This window comes from Humulus lupulus, chromosome X (assembly GCF_963169125.1).
Source record: "Humulus lupulus chromosome X, drHumLupu1.1, whole genome shotgun sequence".
In the NCBI taxonomy this organism is placed as follows: Eukaryota; Viridiplantae; Streptophyta; class Magnoliopsida; order Rosales; family Cannabaceae; genus Humulus; species Humulus lupulus.
The window spans coordinates 204,305,208-204,326,304 of record NC_084802.1 but is presented as its reverse complement, the minus strand read 5'-3'; the positions used below and the strand labels follow the sequence as shown (position 1 = coordinate 204,326,304).

General features: G+C 38.6%; 1 protein-coding gene across 2 annotated transcripts in view; it reads right to left on the bottom strand.

Annotated features, from left to right (window-relative positions):
• Window positions 1–3,226: 3,226 nt before the first annotated feature.
• LOC133805217 (low affinity sulfate transporter 3-like) overlaps window positions 3,227–21,097 on the bottom strand; it is a 33,793-nt gene continuing 15,922 nt past the window's right edge. For both annotated transcript variants that reach the window (XM_062243341.1, XM_062243339.1), the window contains one exon: window positions 3,227–3,581. In XM_062243341.1, coding sequence (XP_062099325.1) covers window positions 3,520–3,581 — 62 coding nt within the window. In that variant the 3' untranslated portion in view covers window positions 3,227–3,519. The remainder of the gene's footprint in view (window positions 3,582–21,097) is intronic.

Below are 21,097 nucleotides of genomic sequence, written 5' to 3'. Positions count from 1 at the left end.
AAGCAGGGATACTACTTGCCACAAATGCGAGATGATGTAGTGGAGTACACCAAAACCTGTCTCGTATGTCATCAAGACAAGGTCGATAGTAACAAGACACCTGGGTTGTTGGAGCCGTTGCGAGTCCCAAGCCGACCATGGGAGAGTGTGTCGCTTGACTTTATAACCAGTCTATCGAAGACAGGGGATTTAAGTGCGATCTTGGTGGTCGTGGACAGATTCTCAAAGTATGCAACATTCATCTCGGTGTCGAAGTACTGTTCGATAGAGAAGACAGCCCGAGAATTCTTCAAGCATATTGTCAAATATTGGGGAGTGCCCCAGAACATTGTTAGTGACCGAGATGGAAGATTCACTGGGACCTTTTGGTCTGAACTATTTAGTCTCTTGGGGTCACAACTGAACATATCCTCGAGCTACCATCCACAGACAGATGGGCAGACATAAAGATTCAACAGGATGTTGGAGGAGTATTTGCGGTACTTTGTCAATGCCAATCAGAAGAATTGGCCGCAACTTCTCGATGTAGCTCAATTTTGCTTCAACTCTCAAAAGAGTTCTTCATCGAATAAGAGCCATTTTGAAGTTGTTAATGGACAGCAGCCACTGTTGCCCCACACAGTGGACAAATACTGCGGTTGGAACCTGTGAGCCTTTCACTTCACAAAAGACAGGAAGAAAATGACAGATATTGCCCAAGCTTATTTAGAAAAAGCATCAAGAAGAATGACGAAGTGGGCAGATCAGAAGCGCAGACCACTGGAGTTCAAAGCAGGTGACTTAGTGTTAATCAAGATGATGCCCGAACAACTGAGATTCTCAGGGGACAAAGACATCAGACTTGTTCGCAAGTACGAGGGTCCGGTCTCAATCATCTCAAAAGTTGGCCTAAGTTCCTACAAAGTCGACCTACCAACATGGATGAAGATACACCCGGTCCTTCACGTCAACAACTTGAAGTCATATCATGAAGATCCATCAAATCCAAAGCGCAACCAGTCAACTAGAGGAGGAGTCATCATTCAGCCAAGGAGTAAGCGTCAACCTGAAGAAATCCTGGCAGAAAGGATGGTCACCATTGACCGTAAAAAGCATAAAGAGTATCTTGTAAAATGGAAGGGGCTCGCAGATGACGAGATCAACCGGGAGAGGGTGGAAGACTTGAAGAAGCTCACGCAGAAGATTGAAGATCTACAAGCTACTTCGTCGAGGACGCTGAAGAATTGAGTGGGGGAGAGTATGGCGTGCTACCCCTTTGGCACACCCACATGGGGCCATTTTGTAAGTGAGCATGCATTGGTGCTTGATCATTAGTCAAGTCTTGCACCAAGCAACCTCATGGGATAGGGTAGTGGCAGTTTTGTAATTATGCATATGTCTCCCAGACAAAAATCATATATGTTACTGGGAAGACCCTGTATCCCTAGAAGGCTCCTTAGGGGGAGGTGACCTGGTGACTTAGGGAGGATAGGGGCCAAAGCTGTGTACTCCCTTGCCCTATCAAGGCTATATATTAATAAAACGATGTTCATCCATACTTGCCCCTGTGTGCTCCCTTGTTGCTTATGTGTTACTTGTTTATTATCTTCGTTGGGCCACTGCTTGCCACTTGCCTTGTTGTGTGGACGTTCTCAGAAATGACTTGCTTTGTGCTTGCTCATACTTCGTTATTGCCCGTTGCATGTACGCGATGTGTATGTGGCTAACCACTGAGTTTGTTTGCCTGAAGGTGTGTGTTGTAGGCTGACTTGCTAGCTTGAAGTGTCTGCAAATGCCGCACGTTCCATCTAGTTGGATTATCCAAATAGCCGGTCCGTGACAGGCCGCACCCAAGCCATGGATGATGCCACCTGCAAGATTGCAGAAGATCTCGCAACCACTAGAGAGGAAATTTGAATCACCTGTGAGGAGTTCTCCAAGCAGTTGGCGGAGGCCACCAAGGCCCGAGAAGAGGTTGCGTAAGTAGCTTCGCGAGCCGAGGCGGCTGCCAAGGACATCGAGTGCCTAAAACTTCAAGTTGAGGATCTGAAGCATCAAATTGATGATATGGAGCATCAAAATGAGGAGCTGACCAAGGAACTTGACATTATGGTCGAGGACACCATCTATGTTATGTGGCAAAGCAACGTGGAGATGGACCTGACCTTCACGAGGGAGCCCAGCATAAGGATGCTGCTCGAGGAGCATCTTTGGGCAGATGAGGCTAGGGAGGATACGGCGCGAGAGGCCGCGACAGCAGGGTCTCCTAGATTCCCCCTCTCTTTCTCACCATAACGTCTTCCACTCACCCTTTTATGTTTCTCTCACCCTCTTTTCTTTCTCTTTCTATAGATCAACGATGACATATGTGGCCATAGTTGTGGCAGGGTCTCTCAGTGGTGCATGTATGTGGTTCATGCAGGTACAAGGCTTGTGGGCAATCTCTTTGGTGGCGTGACTTTCTTTGATCGCAGTATGAGGCTCGCGGGTCATTGGCAACATGGGTTTGTGCGTAGTAGTGCCAGAGCTCTCTCAGCTACGTGTGTTGTCATCCATGCGAGGATGACCATGGGCTCTCTTTGGCGATGTAGGTTCATGGTTAAACGGGGCTCAATTTGGTGTTCTCCCTCTCCTTTCTCATCATATTTGTTTTTTTTGGTTCTGTGATTAAATTTGATATTTTTAGATTTTGTTTTGTGTTTAAGTTTCATATTGTGCTTAGATTTAGTTTTATATTTTAGATATGGATTTTTATTTTGATTTGTTATTTTGTATTGTTAAATCTGATTTTAATTTGTATTTGAAATGTGTTTTGTATAAGAAATTTGTGAAAGAAATCTAATGTTGTCAATGTTAAATGGGGCTTAGGACAAAACACTTCAAAGATAAAGATTTTTGTAATTTTTATGTTAGTTTATATATATTTATCTATAATTTTAAATATAATTAGTGTCAACTATAAATTGGTGTATATAATTGTAGGTATCAATTTCTAACTGATGTCAATAGCTTTAGGCGTCAATTAAGAATTGAAACCTAAAGTCTTAGTTGCGGTGTCAAGTCTTTTGTTGTCTCTTTTTAAACTAACGTCAAATATGTTTTTGCTTCAATTAAAAATTTATACAAAATACTTTTTTTATTAGTGGATGTTAAAATTTGACCCCTTTGAATTTTATTTTGAGTAAGATATGATTTATGTAGATAAAAAAATGCTTAAAAATATCTAGTTGACTATAATACATTGAAATTATATTGTAATCACCTTCTTTTATTTTACTTTTATTATTCATTATTATTTTTACAATATTTTTCTGACAAAACTCAAAGCTACCATATCATAATTATATATCCCCCACAAAATGCTAGACATATATGTAGCTTTGGAAACTATTATAAGTACTCATAGAGTGACGGACTACAGGTCATGCATCTAAATCTAATTAACAGTTAATAATTTCAGAATTAGCCACTAATTTAGATCCAAGACATCCCTCTACAGCTTCACCTACCGTCAAGAAAATCCTCTCTTTTCCAATTTTGTCAACAAACTTGGCCAATTTTAGCTTGTGAATCACTTGCCATTTTGGATTTGCCACTGCTAACTGCAAAGATTAAACAAAAAATTACAACATTAATTAATTAGTTTTTTTTTACATTGGAGGAGCGGAATTCGAATTTGTCACCTTTTCTTTATGAGAAGATATACATTATTATTAGACTATGCCTAAGACCACAATATTAATTAATTACTATTAGCTAGTAGGCATATATATATATATATGTACACTATATTAGTGATTGTTTTTAATCACTAACTATAAATATTTTTAGTATTTTCGATATATTGACAAATTGTAACTTTATTTTTTTTACATGACAATATATAATGTTTTTAAAGGGGGCCTTGCACAAATTTTCAAGAAATTCCAAATAATTTAAGATGTCAAAATTATGATTCGAATAGCTTGTTGCACATGCGTATAAATATTGAAACAAGCACGTGTGCAATAAATTGTTTAAATACAAATTTCGATATCTTAAACTATTTAAAATTTCTTGAAAGTTTGTGGGATGTTCCGTGTAACTATATTATACAACATCATGTAAAAAAACTAGAGTTGCAACTTATTTATATACTAAAAATACTAAAAAGTATCTATAAGTAGTCACTACCTAATAATTTTTCTCATATATATTGTAATATCCGCTTCTACTAGAAAGGGTATTATGGTAATCTGGCTTGGGTCAGGGTATTATGGTAAATTGTATGTTCTTATGTGTTTATTTATATGAATTATAATATGCATGAATTATGGTGTACATTATTTTATATATTCCGTCAGACAATCCACACATATGTTTCTTCAAGTATTATGGGCCAAAGTGTGATAGAAGTGGAGTTACGAGGGTCAAAGTAGAATTATAAGTTTTATGGTAGAAAGTGTAATTATGAGAAGTTAAAACTATTAGTTTTGATGGAAATTACAACAGTGGGCTTAAGTAATTATTAAGGAAAAATTAGAGGTTAGGGATACTATGGTAAATTAGTTTTATGAGATTAATTACCAATAAAACTAATAATGGAAATTTAGCTTAGAGTTTCATACGATAGTCAGACGCTTTAGAGTAACAGTACACGATAGAGTATCAGGCTAAGAAGATTCTTCTTTATTTGAATTTTGAGGCTTGGAGATTCAAAGGAGAGCGGGGGTTTTATGGACTAAGGATTGTACAAGGGCAGCAATACTTTGAAGATTTAATCTAAGAACTTGAAAGGTAACTCTTTGAACTGTGATTGTTCAAGTTATGGTAGATCTAGAATTTTGATAATGTTAGAGGAATTTAAATGTATTTGGGTTAATGAATGTGGATTAAATGTTTATGATTGACTATAACTGGATTCCAAGGGTTAGAAACATGTTAGGATACCTGATTTAATGATTTGGGGTCGAAGTTTTGCGATTGGCGTCGATTCCTAAGTTTAAAAAGCGCATCTGCGATTTCTAGAAAAAGAGCCTAGCTCGACCGTGCCCAGCTCTGGCGCGACCGCACTACTTGGCTGGTTAGCCCTAGCGCTTTGTGAGTGCAACCGCACCCAAGCACTGGCGCGATTGCGTCAGTTGCCTAGAAACATGAAATTTGGAGATTTTAATGCACCCTTTAGATATAAGTTTGTACCTTTTGGAGCTTTATGCAGTAGAGTTTTAAGACTTTCTTAAGGATATTGATGGGATGACTTAACCTTAAAAATAATATGAGTGTATCTTAATATGGTTTGGTTCAGTTTGAGGTTTTAAACTTTGAAGTTATGTGTCATGTTTAGGCTCGCTAAGGATACTTGAAGAGACGCGTTAGGGTGTGTGGATCGTTGTTGCTTTTGAGGTATGAAGTGTGGAAACTTGCACACAGGGTGTACGCTTGACGTACTTTTATGATAGAATTTGTTGTATATGATATGTTAATGTTAATGAATGAATATGCTAGAGTATGATTATGTTTAATACCTTACATGTAATTATGGTTTATGTGTTTTGTATGTATATGTGATAACTGTGTGACAAGCTTACATTTTAAAATGCATGTCTATGTTACGAAATTTCATGCTTATGATACGTTGAAATTTCATGCTTACGTTACAATGTGCTCACTGCACTTGTCCAAATGAACTTGGGCTACGATATTTCATTTTATGTTATGTTTGTCTTTATTGTTATTGATTAAATTCCTAGTTAAGGTTATGAGGTTGTGTCCTACACAGCTTTTCTTGCTGGGCATTGGCTCATGGGTACTCTGTACTACAGGTAATGACAAAGATGTGGTTACAACACCATAAGTTGGAGACCTTTAGCGGAGGGTGTACATGTCAAGGATGTAACGACCATAAGGGATCAGACCTACCAAGGAAATTTATTAAGTATTTTGGAATGATGTTTTAGTTTTATTGATTGGAATAAAAGTTTTTTTTATTTTACTTTATTTATGATAACTACGAAACTCTAGAGTTTCATTCTTTTAAACGTTTGGTTTTTTATTTACAATGGATTTTATATAAAAGGGTGTTGTTATTTAAAAAATAATTATTGTAATAGTCAGTTAACACTTCAAGAAATTGGGGTGTTATAGTTGGTATCAGAGAAATGATTTTGTTTCCTGCAGACTATCCTTACATGTACTTTCGCCGCTGAAGACAAGCTCGACTTATTACATTGTATGCTTTATTTGAGTTTTTTTTTTGGTGATGTGATTGTTTGCCTTATGTGTTTTAGTGCCTTATCTGCATGTAAAAAGTAGCTAGTATGGCTTGTGTGCTTAGAGTCCCTAAGGTTCGATTGAACAAGACTCAACGGAGCAAGAAGGACAAGGAAGGTAAGAATGCAACGTTTTGTGGAATGGAGCATCCAAAAGTTAGTGGACCATTTTTTCACGGTCAATCAACGCATTCAAGACGTGGTCTGGGAATGAGGACTTTTAAGTTGTAAGAAGAAGTACAAAGTATTTAGAGATACGATTTCCTTAAGAAGGATGCAGGAAGAACTTCAAGCAGTATGGAAGCGCATACAAGAAAGAGCTTTGGAAGGTGTTAAGTACAAGTGTACACTTATGGCTTTCGTAAGATAACAAGGGTTTGCAATGGCTAACAAATCATTTTGTAACATCCCGAAAATGTTAATATGACTTAGTGCCTTGATTAGTGTGCTGGGAGGGAATACTTGGATATATATATATATATATGTGTGTGTGTGTGTAAAATTGATTGATTAAATTTTTGACTACGTGACATACATGATTTATATGATAATATGGATATATGTATGCATGTTTATGGGTATTAAATATGCATGTGGGCTCGTTCTTGTTAATAATGACATATTTGTAATTTTGGCCCGTTGAGGGGAAGAAATGTGATTATATGTGTTAAATGATTGAGACCACATTATTATGTGGATATATTTGCAATATTCGACTCAGCGATCCTAGTGAGTGGATTAGCGAAATAGTCACAACCGGTTCTAATACCCGGCTCAGGGTGAGCCTAGGGGTATTTCGAGGACTTAGTGTGAATTTAGGATTTATTGGTTAACAGAAAAATGTTTGGTGATTAGTTGGGCACGTCGGGATTAATTGGAAATTTATAGGACCACTTGTGGATTAGTGGGAATTGTGGTAAATGACGGGTTTGCCCTTAAAAGAAATAAAGGGGTGAGATAACATTAGGGGCATTTTGGTGTTTATGTTAGGGGATATACTTAGAAACACCTTAGGAAATAACCAGAACATCTCTCAACAGTTCTCTCTCTCTCTCCTTTGGGGTGCATTGGAAGTTTAGTGGAATTCTTGGAGAATTGGTTCAGCAACTGTGGATTTGAAGCTTGAGGACTGGGGATTGAAGCTGTGATTAAATAGAGCAATTCATTGGGGGATCGAAATCTTAATTGAGGTAAGCTTAAATTTGTTTCTTGATGAATTCCAGCCATGGTTTACGTGTTTTCTAGGTTTAAAACTCTAGTGTTGATTTTGTGTTTGAGGGCGTTTAAAGGGGTTTTGATGACTACTTTGTGATGGTTTTATGTTGCTGATGAAATTATGTTGCTTTGTGATGGTTTTATGTTGCTGATGAAATTATGTGGTCAAAATGGACTAGAAATCAAGTTTAGGTTTTGATTTGGAGGGATTTTGAGTAATTGGTTCGAGAAAAACGTTGGGAATTTCTGGGCTTTGGCCTCGAGCCGCGACCTGTATGAACTAGGAGGCTCAAGAGCCTTTGAAATTGTCCAGGCCCCGCAACTCAACTAGGGCGCGCCGCGGCCCGTGTTCCCCTAAAAAGATCCCTAAGGCTCTCTAACTTGTAGCGCATTGCCACCCTTAGGGGCTGGCTTGCGGCTCAAATAGGGGTTAAGGTCTAGAACAGGGTTTTAAGCTTGGGAAACCAAGTTTAAGGGTTCGGAAAGGATCCTACTATCTAGTTTGGTAGAATTCTAAGTCCTGGAGGCTAGTATGTTATTCTAAAGCTTTTAATTGGTTTAGGTTTTAATGGTCGTTCATTATCGCTTTGTGAATAGGGTTATTGTTAAGGCTCAGGATTGACGATCGTGCTCAGGACCGTCTCACACCTTCAGCTCGAGACTCGAGGTAAGAAAAATGCACTCGAGTTGTGAATGGGGCTTAGACCCCTGGTAACGAGTATGTTATGATTGTAAATATATCTGTATATGAGAATGTATGGATAGGCATGCTTGTATAGGTTGCCTTTGATTGCTTGATGTGCAATTCATATTTGTGATTATATCTATTTTGAAGGCCAGCCTAAGGGTGCCGGGGGCCGATAGCAAGCGTGCAGAATGCAGCTCGGCCTAAGCGTGTCGGGATTGGCTATCAGACCAGAGGACTCGGCCTAAGGGCATCGAGCCTGGACATTATACAATAACAGAAGTGTTGTTTGCAATTAACTAATTGTATTGATTGATGTGATTGGTTTATGTGTTTGTTGAGCTGAATATTACTGTTAAGCTTATTTTTTTTTATCTTGCTATTCATTGAACTTATTGATCTAAGTTTACTGTGCATATACTGTGGCTTATTTGTGCTTATTGAATTAAATTTTCTTGCTGAGCCTTGGCTCATGGGTGCTATGTGGTGCAGGTAAGGGAAAGGGAAAGCTAGACCAGCCGTGAGTTGGAGAGCTTTAGGGGCAGTGTGTACATCAGCAGCTACTCAACTGCCATGACCGAGGGATTGACAGGGACTAGAGCCAAATTGTATTTTCCACTTAGGTTGGCTTCAGTTGTAATTATTTTGAGGATTGTAATTGCCTTGCAAACACCTTTTTGGGATCCCGTGTACAAACTCCTACATTTTAATGAAACACAACTACTTTATGATCAAAATATTTTAACCCTAATCTGTTAATTACATTAGTAACACATTTATGTCCAAGCGACTTGATTAGCAAGTCCTGCACTATTTAAAATACACAATGTAATGGTCTTGGTTAACCAGGGCATTACACATTTGATCAAGGAATTTCTGTAAAGTTGTTAAATAAGCTCAAAAGTTCTTTTCCTGTGCATAAAATGTGGTTGTAGATGTTTTGCTATATGCGGATGGGTTTTAGTTGATTTATTTCTTTACTTTGGTTTGTGAGCTTTGTGAATGATGGATGTATCATGATATTTTGGCTTTATGAATAAATGGGGATTAGTTGTTTGGTGGATTAAAAGTATGTTTTAGTTCCTGATTTGGAAAAGTTGCACTAAGATACGCTGTTGGTTTCAGGAACGAACTGAAATCATGCCTCCAAGAAGATCACTACGAAGGAATGCTGAGGTTAATTGCAACCTCGAAAATCCACATGTTGTGAGACCTAATACGCGAGCTAACCACAATGGCAACCCTCCACCAGTTGAAGGGGGAAATTGGCGCAAAGAAGATCTCCATACTGCCTACCGAAGGTTGGAAGTGCAGTTTATGGTCATGCAAGAAGACATGAGAAAACATGCTAAAGAATTAAGGGAACTGAGACAGCTGAGGTAGCAACAAGCTCAGCCAACACCATTAATGAGAGTCATTCAACAACCCATAACACCGATTGTAGATATTCCTGAAGTTGGCAATCATTTTGAGCCATTGAATGAAAGGTTTAGGAAGAAACACCCTCTAGTGTTTGAAGGGAGTGCTGATCCCTGGAAGGGTGAACAATGGATGAGTATGATGGGGTCAATTTTGGAATTCATGCGAGTTGAGGGAAACGAGAGGGTAGCGTGTGCAACTTACATGCTGAGAGATGATGTAAGGATTTGGTGGGAAGTGATCTCCTAAGCAAGAGATGTTACTACAATGACCTGGGCAGAGTTTCAACAAGCATTTAATGAAAAGTACTACAATCAGAGTAGATCAGTTTGTTCGAGGCTTAAAGCCTATGATAGACAGAGACGTAGAGATTGTGTCAGTAGGGGGCAACACTACAAATTCTCAAGTTTTGGAAAGAGCCCTCACTTCTAAGAGAATGGAATAAATTTTTTGGAAAGAAGATGTTGCTAAGAGAGAGGTGAGAAAGAATGTGTGACAGTCAGTATCCCGTGATCCGCAGGGGGAAAGACCGGGTAAAAGCTGTGCAATCCCACATCGCCTGGGGAAGGTCAAGTGTGATGATTCTAAGATTGTGCAGGTATGGGACTACACAGTTGAAGAAGGCTTAAATGGATTGACGGGTACTACCTATGCCAACAAGATGCATCTTCTTTTTGGTAGCCCATCACTTGAGAACTCCAAAGTTAAGCGTGCTTGACCTGGAGTAGTCTCATGATGAGTGACCTCCTGGGAAGTTTTCCCAGGAAGCGTGCGAGTGAGGACAAAGCACGTTGGAAAGACTTGTGTTGGTTTACAGGGCTAGTCGTTATTCTGGGAAGTAGCGATAGTGACGTGGGGCATTACAGAATGCCTCCTAGAATAATAACTCCAATGACCAGAAGAGGAAAGGAAATGATCATGCGGGGCAGTCAAGCTAGGATAAAAGGGCCAGAGATAATAAAGGAAAGAATCGCTCTGGGAACAAGGAATGGGTACAGTACCCAGAGTGTGAGAAGTGTAAGAAGTACCACCATGGTGAATGTAGGGCAAACGTGTGTTACAATTGTGGTAAGGAAGGACACATTAAGAGGAACCGCCCACAGAAGAGTCAGGAATGGGTCAAATAGCAGCATAAGAAGGACGATAATTTGGTTCCAGAACGTGTGTTCGCTCTCACCAACACGTTCGCTCTCACCAAGCCTCAGGTAGAAGCAAGCACTTCCCTGGTATCAGGTAAGGTTTTTATCACTGGAATTGATTGTCATGTTTTAATTGATTATGGTGCCACTCATTCATTTTTTGCTAAGAGAATACTAGATAGATTTAATATACCTTATGAGATGCATGCTAAGGGGTTTGGGACTATATTACCAACCGGGGAGGTGATAATATCTAGGAAGTGGATTAGTGCCTTGCCTTTGATGGTAGATGGTAGGGAGCTATTTGTACATTTGATTGAGCTGAGTATGACTTATTTCAATGTAATCCTCGGGATGGATTGGCTGGAGAAGTAAAACACTACCATCAATTGTAAGAATAAAATGGTGGTGTTTAAGCTCAACAGAGAGGAGCCTTTTTCATTCATGGGGACAACAACGAGACTACGAATTCCAATCATTTCAACATTGGAAGCTGGGAAGATGTTACAACATGGATGCATGGGATTTTTGGCTAGTGTGTTCAACACAGTAGAAACTAGAATGCATAGACCAAAAGACACGAGGATTGTACGTGATTACTTGAATGTTTTTCTGGAAGAGTTACCAGGATTGCCACCACAACGAGAAATTTATTTCACGATTGAACTAGAACCGAAAACATCACCAATCTCGAAAGCACCTTATAGAATGGCGCTAGCAAAACTGAAGGAGTTAAAGGTTTGATTGCAAGAACTACTTGACCTAGGTTTTATTGGACCTAGTTACTCATTATGGGGAGCATCGGTGTTATTCATACAGAAGAAGGACAGATCAATGCGAATGTGCATTAATTATAGGGAACTTAACAAGGCCACCATCAAGAAAAAAATACCCTTTTTCCAAGGATAGACGATCTTTCTAATCAACTTCAAGGAAAGGAAGTGTTCTCAAAGATAGACTTGAGATCGGGATTCCACCAGTTAAGGGTGAAGGAGAAGGATATTCTGAAGACAACATTCTGTACTAGGTATGGCCATTATGAATTTTTGGTGATGTCTTTTGGACTTACCAATGTCCCTGCGACATTTATGGAACTCATGAACAAAGTCTTCAAGGACTACTTGGATAAGTTCATGATAGTGTTTATAGATGATATTCTAATCTATTCAAGAACCAAAGAAGAACACAAAGAACATCTACAGTTGACACTTCAAAGGTGGAGGGAACACTAGTTATACACAAAATTCAATAAGTGTGAATTTTGGCTAACACAAGTGACATTCTTAGGACACATCATTAGCAAGGATGGTATAAAGGTCGACACAGTAAAGATTAAAGCTGTAAAAGATTGACCACAACCAAAGAATGCTTTAGAGGTCAGAAGCTTACTTGGGTTGGCAAGATATTATTGGAAGTTCGTAGAGGTATTTTCAAAGATTTCCACGCAATTGAGAGAATTGAATAGAAAGCGCATAAAGTTTGTATGGACTAAGGAATGTGAGCAGAGCTTTCAGAAATTGAAGAATATACTTATTACGACAGCTATATTAAGTCTACCTACTGATAACGAGAAGTTTGTAATGTATTGTGACTCGTCGAAACAAGGACTGGGTTGTGTTTTGATGCAAGCAGAGAAAGTGATCGCATATGCATCTAGACAGCTGAAGGAGTATGAGCAACGTTACTCGACACATGACATAGAATTGGCAGCTGTAGTGTTTGCACTAAAGATATGGCGACACTATCTTTATGGGGAGAAATGTGAGATTTATACAGACCATAAGAGCTTTAAATACTTCTTTACTCAAAAGGAGTTAAATATGAGCAACGATGGTGGTTGGAATTAGTCTTAGACTACGACTGTGAAATTTTGTATCATCCGGGGAAGGCGAATGTGGTATCCGACACCCTAAGTCGTAGAAGCCAAGAGCAAGTAGTGGCTATAAGAAATATATCTGCCAAGTTGATGGAAGAAATAGAGCACGTATAGAGTTGATTGTGGGGGGATTAGCAAACTTAACTCTACATTTGAGTTTGTTAGACAGAATTAAAGAAGGATAGAAGAAGGATCCACAAATAAAAAGTATAAACAAGGAATCCCATACGAGAATAGGAAAGATTTTACTCTCAGTAGTTGTGGAACGGTGAGATATAAGGAACAAATATGTGTGCCAGGTTATTTAGAAGTTAAGAAAGAGTTTCTTGACGAGGCACATACTGATCCCTATTCTTTACACCCGGGGACTACGCAGATGTATCAAGACTTGAAGATGTTATATTGGTGGCCTGGAATAAAAAATGACGTAGTGGAGTGTAGCGTCTCAGAATTTTACTTAGCTAGATAGTTGTAGTAGTAGCTTAGTATTTAAGTTTTTGTGGTTATTGGTTCAAGCCAGGATTTAGTTGGAAACTCATAGAGATAGTTATGGATTTTATAAGTTTAGCCTATAGTTTAGAAATATTAATTTTAATATAAAGTATGATTAATATAGTTGGTCCTAGAAATAATATTTATTATAACCTAAGGTTTAGATAGAATAAATAAGAATGTGACACTTGTCACATACATGTTTATTAAGGATTTAAGGAATTTAGATTAATAATTAATTAAGGATAAACCTAGGAAGTCTAGACCTTCCCTCAGCTGTTACGATCACGTTTTACTTAGTCAAAGTGGTTTAAACAAATTCAAGTGTGCTGAAAGTGTGTAAAAATGTGTTTGATATATCAGCTTATGCCGATATATCATAGTTATAGGGGCCAATATATCGCCCATGATTGATACGGAAAACACGTTGACTTCGCATAAATGAAACGACGGAGGCTCTGGATAATGGGGCAGGTGATATATCGCCAATAGGGGGTGATATATCGGCTCCCATTGGCATTTTTGAAAATCTGTGGATTCCGAGATAGAAATAACCCTCAGCAACTTGGACTTGCTCTTGAATGTTTTTGACCGAGTTTTGGGCATCTGTTGAGCAGAAAATTCAATTATTTATTCATTTTAAAAGAAGTTAGTTTCACTCCTTGAACTCTATAAATAGGACCTTTCACTCAGCCATTTGCATCATCATTCAAGTATTCTTTAGAGCCTTCAAGCTGCTAAGTTCATTATAGAGAGAAACACTAGGGCTTTGGGGTTAAAAGCTTTCTAATCTAAGCTTTTCTAAACACTTGGGAAGTAAGCTAGAGTGTGATTTTGGTATTGAGGTGTAGATCGAAGTTCTAAGCTATCTAATGTACTTTTATCCTTCGGTTTAGTTCATTATAGTTCCTCTTATTCTTTTAATTTTCTTCCAAATCCTAACTTGTTATGATGGCTTTTGGTTAGGTGTTTGATTTTCTTGAAACTTAAGGTTTTCGGTAAGTTCTTATCTTGATGGGTTAGATCTTCTCTTCATTTTTTTTGTTAGGAAACTTATAATTTTTACTATTTGGTTTTAGGAGTTTCTAATCCCGCACTTGTCTCTAATACCCCAATTTTTGGTAAGGAAAATAGGTTAGATTTTATGTGTTATGATTATGTTTATGTGTCATATGTGTATGTAAGTATATATATATATATGTTTTATGTTGTAGTCGCTTAGGAAATGTAGTTGCTTAGATAGCAAATAAGCAAATCCCAAGATTTTTATCATTATTGTAGACTATAGTTATGATTTAACCTACCTCGAATAGTAGCAAGATGACCTAGATGGTTTATCATATACTATATTGTGTTTAAACCTACCTCGAATAGTAGCAAGATGACCTAGTTGGTTTCTATCACATACTACGGTAATGAGTTAATGGCCATTAATTAATATTGTAGTCTTATGTTTGATGATTTACGTTTTTACGTCGTACGTTTTATGATTTATGATATGTTTTAGTAGTTTTTCCTTATTGGGCATTAAGCTCATTCCTTTTTTTTTAGATGGTTTAGGAAAATAAGCTTGGAAGGTGGGGTGGATTCATGGTAGCTTTGGCATGTGTATTGGGCGAGGACTAAATGAATGGATTGATGGGAACAATCGAGGATGACGTTTATGTTTTGAGTCTTTTTAATTATGTATTTATGTTTTCTCGCATTTGGTGTTTGAACAATTAATTAAAGGTTTTTGTTTTTCTTATGATTTTATGTAATAACAATGGGATCCCGTATTTTGGATTTTAATAATAAAGTCCTATTATTTTATGCATGTATTTGAAAATAGTAGTTATTAATGGTCTGATGTCTTTAAGTTAGTCAGGTCATTACAGTTGGTATCAGAGCCAGGTTCATATGCATGAAGTTCTTCTTGATACACACACAAAAGCTCCGAATCTAATCGACAATGTAAGTGTTTGTGTTATGAATATTATATTTATGTTAATAGCTAATGTTTTAGTCATTATGTTTTCAGTCAAAATGAATGGAGCTTTGACTTATCAAGATATCCAAGACATTAAGGCCTTGAAAAGGGTTAGAGTGCCAAGGGATAAAATATGAGTGCTCGAAAGAATCACTAAAAGATTTGGTCATATTTCACAAGGAGATAGTTCACCTTCAAATAGCTAGGCAAATTATGATGAGAGCCGTGGAACAATATGTCCTAGTAATTAGGCTTAAGGATTTTCCTTCCGTAGTTTCAAAATTGGAAGAATTATGGGAGACTATGGATGATGAAGATGATTTACCGGTAGCCATGAGATATTATTTTCTTATACTTAGGTTTACCTATAGGTTTGAGTTTTAATTCACCAATGAACAAAAGCATAATATCCTAATGAATATTTCCCGTGGTAGTTTCAAGGCTTATGATACTTATGATTGTGAGGAAATAACTGATGATATGCTAGATGAAGGGTCAGATGTAGAAGATCCTGATTTTTAGAAATTTTACCCTAATTATTATTAGTATAGTTTCTTTATTTATTTTGAATTTATTATTGTAATAAGTGAAAATCTTTTTCCAAATGAATAAAGTTGTTATTTTTGAATGGCATGTATGAGTTTGATTTTTTTTTTTACAATCATAGTTAATTTAGAATAAATTCAATAAATAATGACTGAGTTCAGTGAGGGTGGATACAAATCAGTGAATTGGGTTCTGTATTGAGAGTTTAGGTGACCATAGTAGTGGGAACGGTTTTACTGATCCTATCCCTCCCACAATATGGTTAACTTTGGAACAACGACAAGTTTTGAGCCTGAGAATTAAGTCATATAGGGTGGTTAGAAACAGACTTAGAAGATAATAAAGATGGCCTAATGGTCTAAGTATAGAAACACAACCTAATTTTTAAAGAAGGCCTACGTAATATTTCATAAGAAATCATAACTGATAGGTCAAAGTTATGTTTGCTTAGACTAAGTTTTGCCTTAGAAACTATTAGGGTAAGTTCTAACGTGTTTTCTCAACTATTAGAACTTTGCTGAAGATGTCGCTCCGAAGGTCTGCACACACAAACGTCAATTCCCTCAGCACCGCCAACGAGACTCATGAGACCCCTCCAGTCCGAAGAAGAAGAACGCGCTGACAACAATGCTGACAATAGAAATGCACCACCTACAGTTGACAACAATGCTGAAATTAACCGGTTACCGCAATAAGTAGAATAACTACTACAACAACAACGACAACAACCTCAACCACAACCTCAGCTAACAACTCAACCACAGCCTCAGCCAACGACTCAAGCACCCCAGCAAGGGCAGAATGTAGGATATCCATATGGCGGATGACCGATGGTGAACTACGTGCCTATCCAGCTCAGTACATAGAGCCACTCTACGAGCGTTTCCATAAGCAACACGCTCCAAATTTTGAAGGGACAACCGACCCCTTTGAGGTTGAAGAACACATGAAACTCGGCAACATGGATCTCATATCCTGCGTTTCCTTTCTACTGAAAAAGGATGGTAGAATCTGATGGGATTTGGTACAACAGACTCATGATATCACCACCATGACTTGGGCCAAATTTGTGGAGCTGTTTGACAAAAAGTACTACAGCTCGGTAGTCATCTCTACCAGGGTGGAAGAGTTTGCTAGTTTGAAGTAGGGAAATTTAACAGTAGTCGAGTATGCTCGACAATTTGATCATCTAGCCAAGTTTGCACCAGAGTTAGTCCCAACCGACTACTTGAGGGTTATCAAGTTCACCAGGGGACTCAGAGCCAAGATTGAGTTAGGAGTCAAGCTTGCAAATCCTGGAACTACTTCTTACGCCGATGTTCTGGAAACGACTATAGAGGTGGAAAGGCTCCAAACAAATGTTATTAAGGAGGCGGCAAGCAAGTCTGAACCCAAGCAGTAGAATTAGACTCAGAATGGTCAAAACCACAACAACAACCAGCATAACAATAATGGGCAGAAAAGAAAGCATCCTGATAATAAGCAGACCGACGCTGACAAAAGAGCATAGACTAATAACAGCAATAATAGGTCAGGTTATGTGGAATAATCTCAGTGCTCCAAGTGCCAAAAAATACATCCTGGCGAGTGTCATGCAAACACCAAGGGTTGTTACAATTGTGGCCAGGAAGGTCATCGGAAAAGAGATTGTCCACAACTTAAAACAGAAGAAAAGAAGGACAATAAGATGGTTCCAGCCAGAGTCTTTGCCTTGACCCAGGGAGAAGCCGAAGCTAGTAACAAGGTGGTCACATGTCAACTTCCTATCCTCGATAATATATGTTCAATATTGTTTTATTCAGGAGCAACACACTCGTATATCTCGTTAGGAATGATAGAGAAATTAGACAAACCTTGTGAAAGATTTAGAACTAGGTTTGTTACGAAACTGCCTTCGGGCGAAGTATCATCATGAATCGTACGAGGAATACTAATCAAAGTCGAGGGAATGGAGCTATAAGGAGACCTAATAGAGCTAGAGATGAAGGACTTTGATGTGATACTGGGCAAGGACTAGCTAGCAAGACATGGCGCAACCATTGACTGTAGACGGAAGCAAGTGCTGTTCAATACTCCTGAGGGTCAGAAAGTATGTTTTATGGGAAAGGTTTTAGGACTACGGACACCATTTATCTCATCTCTCAAAGCTCAGAAGATGATAGAGAAAGGATGTCAAGCATTCTTAGCAAGCGTCACGGATGTGGCACAGGAAACACCATTAAAGGTTGGAGACGTTCGCATTATAAAGGAATTTCCATAGATATTTCCTGAAAACTTACCAGGGTTACCCCTACAAGGGAAATTGACTTCACAATTGAACTAGTACTGGGAACCGAGCCTATCTCAAAGGCACCATACCGAATGACACCTACCGAACTCAAGGAGTTGAAAATGCAGTTACAAGAGTTCTTAGACTTGGGTTTCATCAGACCAAGCCATTCACCATGGGGGGAACTAGTTCTATTTGTAAGGAAGAGGGATGGAAGCATGCGGATGTGTATCGATTACTACGAGCTAAACAAGGTGACAATTAAGAACAAGTACTCGCTACCCCGGATCGACAACTTATTTGATCAACTCCGAGGAGCGACTGTATTTTCAAATATTGATCTACGATCAGGTTATCACCAGGCTATACCAAAGACAACTTTTAGAACTCGATACGGACATTACGAGTTTCTAGTTATGTCTTTTGGTATTAATAATGCTCCAGCCACATTTATGGACTTAATGAATTGAGTCTTCAAGGATTACTTGGACAAATTCGTCATGGTAATCATTGACGATATATTAGTGTACTCCAAGGACGAAGTCGAGCATGAGGAACATTTAAGACTGACCATGCTGCGACTAAAGAAGCATCAAATTTACGTCAAATTCAAGAAATGCGAATTTTGGCTATCACAATAGCGTTTCTCGGCCACATAGTATCCAAAGATGGAGTCGCAGTTGACCCAACTAAGGTAGAGGTTGTGAAGGATTGGCCAAGACCTAAGAATGCGTCAGAATTTAGAAGTTTTCTCGGGCTAGCAGGCTATTATCAGAGATTTGTAGAAGGCTTTTCTAAGATAGCCACTCCGCTTACCTACTTGACCAGGAATCAGCAAAAGTTCAACTGGATAGATAAATGTCAAGAAAGCTTCCAGTTGCTCAAAGAAAAATTGTGCTCAACACCAATAATTTGCGTACCGACACCCAACGATAAGTTTGTAGTATACTGTGATGCATCTAAGCAAGGTTTAGGCTATGTGCTGATGAAAAATGACAAGGTGGTAGCCTACGCCTCAAGGAAGCTGAAGGAATACAAGTAAAGCTATCCAACACACGATATGGAGTTGGCAGTGGTGGTCTGCGCATTGAAAATATAGCGCCATTATCTTTATGGAGAACGGTGTGAGATTTATACGGACCACAAGAGCTTAAAATATTTCTTCACGCAGAAGAAACTCAATATGAGGCAGCGAAGGTGGTTGGAACTAGTAAAGGACTATGACTGCGAAATCCTATACCACCCAGGAAAAGCGAATGTAGTTGCAGATGCATTAAGCCAAAAGAGTTACGAAAATCTGGCAGCATTATTCGGAATTGAAAAGCCACTATAGCAAGAGCTGAATAATGCCGAGATAGAACTAGTCATGGTTCAACTAGCTAACTTGTCCATCCAGTCGAGTTTACTAGATGATATACGGATCAGGCAAGGACATGATGACACATTAGTATCACATATGGCTGCAGTCAAAGAAGGCAAGACTACATATTTCTCTATACCAGGACAGGGGTTCTTAAGATATAAGGGTCAGGCATGCGTGCCGAATGACCACGGAATTAAGATGAAGATTTTAGAAGAGGCACACACTACCCTAAACTCTATTCACCCAGGATCGACCAAGATAACTCACGACCTTAAGGCACTATATTGGTGGTCGGGAATGAAGAAATACGTAGCAGAATATGTGTCCAAATGCCTATTATGCCATCAAGTAAATGCAGAACATCAACGACCTACAAGCTTATTGCAATTGCTTAGTCTTCCAGAATGGAAGTGGAAAGACATAGCCATGGACTTTGTGACAGGATTACCACAAACAAATAAGCAACACGACTCGGCTTAGGTTGTGGTAGATAGACTCACCAAGTCAGCTCACTTCCTACCTGTCAAGACTACGTACACTGCAAACCAGTACGCAGACATTTATGTTCGAGAAATTGTACGACTGCATGGAATCCCTAAGACCATAGCATCCGATAGAGGATCAGTGTTTGCATCGAGATTTTGGGGAAGCTTGCAGCAAGCCATGGGTACCAAGTTAAGTCTTAGTACGGCATTTCATCCTCAGACCGAAGGTCAGTCTGAGCGTACCATACAAAATTTAGAAGATATGTTGCGCGCTTGTGTACTAGACTTCGGAGGATCATGTAGTAAGTATTTTCCACTTATATAATTCTCCTACAATAATAGCTACCAGGCAACGATCGGTATGGCACCCTATGAGTTACTTGATGGAAGGAAGTGACGATCATCGTTACATTGGGTCGAGGTAGGAGAAAGACAACTTCTTGGACCCGAAGCTGTTAGAGAGGCTCAAGACGCAGTGGAACTGATAAGAAAACGTATGCTCGCTACTTAAAGTCGACAAAGAGTTATGCAGATGCCAAGCGACAAGATATGGAATTCAAAGTCGGAGATCAAGTCTTCGTAAGATTATCTCCAATGAAAGAAGTGAAGCGGTTTGGGAAGAAAGGCAAACTTAGTCCTCGGTTTATAGTTCTTTTTGAGATATTGGACACAGTGGGACCAGTAGCATATAGATTATCCCTACCGCTAGCTCTAGCAGATAGCCACAATGTGTTTCACATCTCGATGCTGCGTAGATATGTGTCAGACCCATCCCACGTTCTCAAGTATGATACATTAGCACTTCATATTGACTTGAGTTACGAGGAACGACCGGTTAGCATCCTAGAGAAGGGGATGAAGGAATTATGGTCTAAGAGTATTTTGATAGTCAATGTCTTATGGAGTAATAGTACAGAACGGGAGGCAACGTGAGAGTTGGAGGAAGACATCTGAGCATGGTATCCAAAATTGTTTGGTATGTAAATTTTGGAGACAAAATTCTTTTAAGTAGGGGAGAATTGTAGCGTCTCGGGATTTTACTTAGCTAGATAGTAGTAGTAGTAGCTTAATATTTTAGTTTTCTTGGTTATTGGTTCAAGCCGGAATTTAGTTGGAAACTCATAGAGATAGTTATGGATTTTATAAGTTTAGCCTATAGTTTAGAAATATTAATTTTAATATAAGGTTTGATTAATATAGTTGGTTCTAGAAATGATATTTAATATAACTTGAGGTTTAGATAGAATAATTAAGAACGTGACACTTGTCACATGCGTGTTTATTAAGGATTTAAGGATTTTAGATGAATAAATCAATTAAGGATAAACCTAGGAAGTCTAGACCTTCCCTCAGTGTTAACGACCACATTTTACTTAGTCAAAGTGGTTTAAACAAATTCAAGTGTGCTGAAA